Raw genomic sequence first — 7,479 nt, 5'->3', positions numbered from 1 at the left:
CGGGTTGCAGGGAGAGTGAAAGCTGGATACATCTGTTTGGATCAGACCCTGGAGAACCTTGAACACTTGCCCGAGAAATTTCTTCATCAAGCAGTTGGGAGTCTTTGAATATCTTAGAGCAGAAAAGATGCATGTCGAAGGATAGACTCCTGTCCACCGAAACAAACACAATGTGCCATCCTCTTGTATTTCATCCAGAGGAGTGTTGGTTTCCATGTGTTTAAGATCATCGTTCTCTGCTCTCCTGTAATCAACAGCTCCAGACTCTTTCTACCATGTGACCTTCAAAGCCAGGAGTAACTAAGCCATCAAATCATCTCCCTTAGCAAAACTACCAAGTGCCAGGGAGCGGTCAGACCCAGAGGTGCCTGCCATGTTGAACTCAATTCCTTGATAGAACGCCTTTCATCCAGAGGGCTATGCTAGGTGTGTTTTGCCCGGCCTTGTTTTTCCAAGGTTTTATAAAAAGGCTTTATACCTGTTTAGTTACATGTGGTTTAAACTACATGGACCAGGAATATTTCTGGCCAGAGTTATGGGGTCAAGTCCTAGCCGTGTGTGGAATAGCTCGATGTTCACAGAATTGAAGCAGTAACCTAGAACTACCACAGTGAAGCAGCCCAAGAATCTATACAATGCTTGGCACATAGTTGGTGCTCAAAAATATTGTAAGCAAATAGTTAATGGCTGATTCTCCAATAAATATGTAACACACATGTAACAACATATTATAAAACTCCAGGCATTGATTTCCTAATTATAATGGCATAAAAATCCTTTAATATCCAGTAAGAATAATTAACAGTTTTCTATAGGAGTCCTGAAAAACATCATATATAAAAAATTAAAATCTTTGCCTTGGCTGGGTTTCCCAGTAGGTTGGAGCATTGTCCCATACACCAAAGTGTTGCAGGTTCTACTCCCAGTCAGGGCACATGCCTCGGGTGTGGGTTCGATCTCCAGTTGGGGCGCTTACAGGAGGCAACCGATTGATGTTTCTCTCTCTCCCTCTTCTTTCCTCTCTCTCTCAAATCAATAAAAAAGGGTATCCTTGGTTAAGGATTAAATTACAATAATAAGGTACAATAAAAATCTTCTAGTTAAGTTAGAAGGAAGCAACATGCCCATTTGTGAGAAATACAGTTGAGACACTTGTAGATGAGGCAAGGGAAGACGGGCAATTTGGAACTGTAATAAAATAACTGCAACAGAAAAAGCCATTTAAGAAGTGTCAGCAGCAATGAGTATTTATTATTTCGAATGAAATGTACATTAAACTTTTATATAAAAATCATCAAAAGTGCTATATTGGATTATTTTAATATTAATTTAATCCCCTCTCCTATGTTATCTAGTAGTTATACACTTCACCTCTTTTTGACTTTTGATACATCATTACAATCATCTAAAATTGTCCAATGTTAAAACATAAAAAATATTAGTTTATTCTTCAAGAGAAAGTACCACCAGTCAGTCATGAGTTACTGAAAGTAAAAAATAAAACAGTTGCCAGACAATCAACTGATTGAAAAAAAGAAGTTATCATAGAATTTCATAGAAGTATGCCAAGTCCCAGGCCATGGAGACTCTTGGCAGAACGTTTTTATGATACAGCTTCTTACGCCTGTGGGTTATTTCATGTGGAGGCGGGTCACTGGTGTACCAGAACCATCCAAGTGTTTTCTCGTCTTTTCTTGGCTCCTTTCCGAGGTGAACCAAATGTTGCCTAATGCTGCACACCTCCCATGACCCCGACAAGGTCTAACGTGGAGAAAAAGCTGATTTTGCAATCTGAGAAATAGCCCTTAGAGTTAAGTTTGTCATGAAAGAAGATACAAGTCATTTCTCACACATGAGGCCCTGCCCCCCCACCCGCTCCATCCACTCCCATTCCCCTAGTCCGCTCCGTGCCAAGTCCGACCGCTCCCACAGGAGTGCGGGTGAATGGGCTGACGCAGAAAGGCAGGATGTGCAGGCCTCAGGCCTCCCTTGGCCTCCTTCAGTCCTAAGCAAACAAGCTTCTCCGATTTGCCATGAGAGCTGTCTGACTCTCCCGTCTCTTGCCTTTCTTGTTCCTCTGCCTCAGCTTCCAGCACAAGGCGCTGGAGGCCAACAAAAAAAGTCCCGAGGAGAGAAGGATCAGGCCCAAGATGGAGATGATGGAGCCGTGCGAATTGAAGCTGTAAGCCACGGCAGTGACCACTGTCCCGGTGATGAGGATCACCACGGCGAAGGGGATGATGCAGCGGTAACAGGAGAGCTCAGTGCCCCCGGTGGCGGCCATCAGCTGAATCTCACTGACCACGGGGACCGTGGTGACCACGACTTCTCTCTTGGGGCTCTTCTCCATTGTCCCTGGCGTGGGAGACGTTGGGGTTCTCGGGATCTCCTTGACGGGCTCCTCCGTCATTTTCACAGCGGTGTGTTTCCTAGCTGAGTTCACAGACTAGACCCGGGGGCTCTCGCCAGCGTGGAGACTGTGGAGGAGAAGACAGATGTCAGCTAAATGCATGAGTGACCCCTGCAAGGAACAGGACAGAGCTGCGGAGACACCGCTGTGTCCTGTTCTGAAGGGGAAAAATGCACGTGAAAATAAACCCACATTTCTGTTTCTAATCCTTTGCATTTTGTTGGCATCGGGCAAAAAGCAAGATGACGCGGATCACCGTAAAGAAACGGAGATGTAAACAGCAGGAAGCACTTTGCAGTGTTTAATAGACCCTGGCGGTCTGCAAATGTTTTACTAGCCTTTCCTCCTTGCCTATTGCCTCTCTTTCCTCTCAGCACACCGGAGAGCCTCAATCCGAATCCAAAGACCTTGTTCAAGGAGGCTGCTTTATAAACAATACTTCGCACCATTCTTTCCACGACTCACAGCAACTTAGACGCTGCCAACGTTTCCGAGCATGACATGCATTCTTTCCAAACTCTCACCCATTCACTGCCCATTGAACCAACGTCAAGACCAGGAGCCAGCGTACCAATGAGGCTCTTCTACATCAGCCAGACAGTCGGCCAGTCTTTATGGTCTGACTACTAAGCCCAGGGCACCAGGTGTCCTGGGACTTGGGTGAGGATGCGGCTCAGTAAAAATTCAGTGACAATGAGGCTAAGATGTGTGGATGTCCCATGTGGCGATATCCTCCAACCCATGTGAACGGAATGGAAGAAGAAAAACGAAGAAAGAGAATCAGCAATTTTGGAGGCTATCATGGGACACTTTTGCACATTAAAAATAGGATCGACTATTAGAGTACTTTTCAAATTTTCCACTCAACTACCAGGATTGTTGATATTATGTGTGCCGTGACATGTTGGGGGGGGAAAAAGCTAGGTTTTCAGGAAAGTTTTACAAGTTCATTTTGTCCCCATGCTCTTAGATACAAGACTTTCTGCGATGCGCGTCTGTAAATATTTTGAATCTGAACATTTCTGCACAAAACCCGAGACTCCATCAAAGGCACCTGGCTGAAATGCCGTCTATGAGAAATCCGTGTAAACTCTTAACTGCCGCTAGGACATGTTAAGCCATTTTTTTTATTTTTTATTTTTTTTGTCCCTCAGAAGCCATCCAGGAGCTAAGTTATGCCGTTCAAACGAAGATTAGGGAGGCTCTTTCAACGATTACTACTTGGGGGATATTAAGCTTCCACTGAGAACAAATTCAAGCTCAAATCAAACCCTGAGCAATGAAGCTAAATATATGAGAGCTATCTATTTGCATAAAAATTTTAGTCACCCAATTAATCCCTGCTGTCCAACGACACCCAAACATTGGCTGAGCCAGTAAGAGGATTTTTGAGATTATGTCTGAAAGAAAAAATCTTCACCCCAAAGCTGAGCTGTAACCTAATCCGAAAAGGAAGGTCTGTCCCCAAACTACTTACGCGTTTCTCAGGGAGAAGCAGTCCATTACCAGGGGAGCCACTCCGCTTGGCTGGGGAGGCGGGGAGAAACCTCAGAGCCTCAGCTTCTTCTGGTCAACTTCCGGGAAAAGAGCCCGTAACAGCATGTCCGTCAATGAAATTAACCTCCTCTGGGGAAAAAGGAAAGACACGAAAATCCTGAGTGATATGGTCAGTTTCGGATCCTGGAGCTCGCTCTTTCCCTCTACCTCTGTTCCTAAATGACGCTTGTCTTTCCCTCTCTCTCCTTTTATCACCTCCCCCTCTGATGGCCCCTCCCTGTCATTTCCCCCCCCCCACTTCTTTCTTTTCCTTGCCAGCGGATTCTGAGTTTTGGCTCCCCCCCCCCCCCCCCCCCAGTGACATGATAAGTCCGAATCGTTCCGAGTCCCTGGAGACAGGAGCCAGCTTTTACTTTATTTCTCTGGCAGCACTGACTCAGTAGACTGCTCTGCATTACTCATGTTTTCCCCAGCCAACCCCCAGACCTGCCTTGGGCGCTTCAGGCATTTTCATAAGAAAATCCCTGAGTCCGCTTTGCAGACCCAATGGAGGGGACAGAGCCCCGGGGACAGAGCCTTTAGGGTGGCAGGAGCAGCTGCGAAGTCCTCAGGCAGCTGAATTCAGCCTGTCAGCCAGCAAAAACAGTCTGTGTTCCTAGGCTTCCCCAGTATCCTTTCTTGACTTGCGTGTGCGGGCCATCGGAAGCTTAAACCCTCTTGATGGTTGTTAATTCACTGAGAAAGGAGGAGGAAGATTCAGATGTTTGCCCTAAGAGGGAAAAGTAGCCATCTTGGTCTACAGATGATGACTTATTACCTCTGGGAGGAGGTCACTTTGGCCGTGTTGAAATTATCATCATTGTCACTTGCAGAGCTTCTCCTATGGGCTGGGCACGCGCAGTGTGTCTGCATGAACATGAATGCTCCCTGGTTTACCAGTGAGTTCATAACTGAGTTTTTCGATAGTTTATAAATGAAGCCCAGAGAGGGTAAGTAATCTGACAAAGGTCACACAGAAAGAGAGACCTCCTTGGCTCGAACCCTAGTCTTTAATGAGGATAAAAATCACAAGGGGGTGGGGGGGGGTGTTAAATGTAGATTCTGATTCATGGGTCTGTCACAAGGTCCTGCCCTGTGAGGATGTGCGGCTCCTTTAAGGAGCAAGGTCTTTTCACATTCAGACACCTCAGGCATTAACACGTCACCCTCTCAAACAATAAAGTTAAAGACCCACTTCCCACCCCTCTCCCTAAATGGCCTTATCGGTTTATACTTTATTAGATAAGCTGTTTCAATCTTAAAGTCCCACGTTATCATTTTGAGGGGGAAAAATGGATAATACTGGGAGACTCTTATAAGCTGGTCCCTATACTTGTACCGCTAAAAGTTATCCATCCTTTATTTTTTAATCTATACAAGTTTCAATAACTTCTTTTTAATAAACCCAGCAAATCTATACACCTAGATTAAATCTCAGAAAAGATCCCCCCACCCCCCCGCTTTTTTTCAAATCTCCGATGTTAGATCTCTCTGACTGCTGGCAGAGGGCTTGGGTACGCACAGGCATCTCACCTCTGTCCTGTGAGAGCCTGCTCCTTCCAGCCTCATCCAGCAACAATACCTGGACGATCTTGTCATAAAGGGGGAGGGACCAGCGGTCTTTTCTCTCTAGAACGGAGCCAGAGAGGGCTTGGGCTTCTTCATTTTGAAGCATAAAATTGACAAGTCCCTGAAGAGGCTGAGGGCAGGGATCCCAACCTGCTGGGGAGGATGAGTCCTTCAAGGGCCTCAGCTGCCCCCATCCTCACCCGGGAAGAGGCTGTCACGTGGTGCTGAAGATAAGGAATACTTAGAGCCAGCCATGTCAGCACTGGCCATCATTGTTCTGGGAAGATGGTGATTCGGGGATGGGGGTTGAGGAGGGGCGGGGGGGTCACTGGCTACATAAATTGGAGATTCTTCAGACTCTCTTATAAGAGCAGCAGTCTGCCCACTGCAAACTGGCCTTTGGGGGCAATTCCTGTCTACTTCCTAGCATGGGCTGCCTTCCCCTCAACAGAGCGATAACCCCACTGAAGGTCAGAATATCACCTTATCCTGCGGAAGCTCCCGTTGCCCCATTACCAAAGTCAAAGGTACATGAATCACCCAGAGAGAAGCCAGAGACAGCTCCCCCCCCCCCGCACCCCCCTCCTCCGAGAGCCTATGGCCAGTCTACAAGGAGGGGCAGTGAGTGTACCCTGCGCCCCGGAGCCTGTGGGCAGGTCTGTCATTACTTCTAACAGCAGAGCTTTCTTCAGCCTCTTAGACTTCAGGTGTCATATTCCCCCTCCTTCTCCTGCCTAGACTCACAGCTGCCCATCTCCAGAGCCTAAGTAGATAATTGGGGATTTGCAGTGATAAACCCACACAAGTCAGAAGCCTTGGGATCAAGCAGAAACGGTACCTGAAGAATAAGCAGTACCACTCTAGCGCGGACACACATGCAGTTTTAACGGTCTTTTACCTCTTCAGCTGGAAATTCAAAGCCAATTCCTAGTGATCGGCGCCTGATGCCTTTGAATGCACCCCCGCCCCTTTTTTCTACTCTGTGCCAATACGATATCACACACTCCTGGGAACTTCTAAAGGGACACCTGCCCCCAGTGCAAAACCTCATCCATAATACAGCTAGCCTTCTCCCTGCAAGCCTGCTTTCAGAAGGGAGAGCAAAGCTTTGGGCTCTTTTTAAAGCTCAGGGCTCCAGGAGATTCCTTTACATTCAGAAAACGTCTCAGAAAGTTTCCAATCAACGCATCCCATCTCTAACCCCCTCTCTCCACCCCTCCCTAGGCATTCAACAGTTCTCCCCCAGAGCTTTCAAAGAGCAAGGCAAAGATCCTTACCTTTCCCAGCCAGAGTGGAACTGAGACAGCTGCCAGCCCTGGCCAGCAGCAACCCAGAGAGGGAGATGCAAATGACGGCCCTAGGGACCGTGAACAAAGTACTCAGGCTCACACACAGTTAAGGGACCGGAAAAAAAATTGGCGAGAGGAAATCTCTTCTGTGCTGCTGTACATATTTTTTTTTTTTTTAAAAAGAGAACCAAGTTTGAAAAGAATGTTCTTCTTTGTTTTTCTCTCTTTCTATTCTCTTTCCAGGCTTTCATTTTTCCAGGTTTTTCCCTTTTCCAAAGCGCCTTCCTGTTACTGTCCCTCTGTAATACCTGGGGCCTGCAGAAGAGATTTTATCATTCCCCTTCTGTACTTCTAGGTGGGTGCGGGCTTTGGGACATGTGTGGGGGATGGGGAGTGGGACGGTAAGTGAGCCTCTTTCCCTGAACCCTGTAATAAGAGGAGTGAAGAAAGAGAAGGGTTAATGGAGAAAATGGCATTTGTTGCTTTTTGTGGGCAGTCTCCCTAGCAGCAGAGGAGTGGTTTTGTCTGCTCCTCATCAGAGGATGGCGAGCAGATAAGGAGGGAACTGACTGGGCCACCTCCCACCTAAGGCACCACAAACAACAGGACCCAGAACACTTGCTGTTCCAGAGAGAACTCCCCCAAACTGGACAAACCTCGGTTTACTTAGAAACA

At 47.0% G+C, this 7,479-nt stretch overlaps 1 protein-coding gene across 5 annotated transcripts; it reads right to left on the bottom strand.

Annotated features, from left to right (window-relative positions):
- Nucleotides 1-1,220: 1,220 nt before the first annotated feature.
- On the bottom strand, nucleotides 1,221-6,891 carry TMEM100 (transmembrane protein 100). Of its 5 annotated transcripts, none has more exons than XM_036341889.1 (4): nucleotides 5,480-5,817; nucleotides 4,725-4,954; nucleotides 3,888-4,036; nucleotides 1,221-2,477 (listed from the first exon to the last, which is right to left on the bottom strand). In XM_036341889.1, exon 4 carries the CDS (start codon nucleotides 2,408-2,410, stop codon nucleotides 2,006-2,008), a length of 405 nt encoding a protein of 134 aa, XP_036197782.1. In that variant the 5' UTR covers nucleotides 2,411-2,477; nucleotides 3,888-4,036; nucleotides 4,725-4,954; nucleotides 5,480-5,817; the 3' UTR covers nucleotides 1,221-2,005. The 5 variants fall into 5 exon arrangements, with proteins under 5 accessions (XP_036197782.1, XP_036197785.1, XP_036197787.1 ...); XM_036341892.1 differs by having other exon boundaries at nucleotides 4,725-4,813; XM_036341894.1 differs by lacking the exons at nucleotides 4,725-4,954; nucleotides 5,480-5,817 and adding an exon at nucleotides 6,793-6,891.
- Between the last annotated feature and the right edge of the window lie 588 nt (nucleotides 6,892-7,479).

Source organism: Myotis myotis, unplaced genomic scaffold (assembly GCF_014108235.1).
Source record: "Myotis myotis isolate mMyoMyo1 unplaced genomic scaffold, mMyoMyo1.p scaffold_m19_p_17, whole genome shotgun sequence".
Classification (NCBI taxonomy): domain Eukaryota; kingdom Metazoa; phylum Chordata; class Mammalia; order Chiroptera; family Vespertilionidae; genus Myotis; species Myotis myotis.
Note: the sequence above shows the minus strand (reverse complement) of the source record. Positions and strands in the feature narration are given on the sequence as shown.

Excerpts from the sequence above, each read along its gene's own strand:
- TMEM100 (XM_036341894.1), bottom strand. The coding sequence starts at position 2,410 with ATGACGGAGGAGCCCGTCAAGGAGATCCCGAGAACCCCAACGTCTCCC.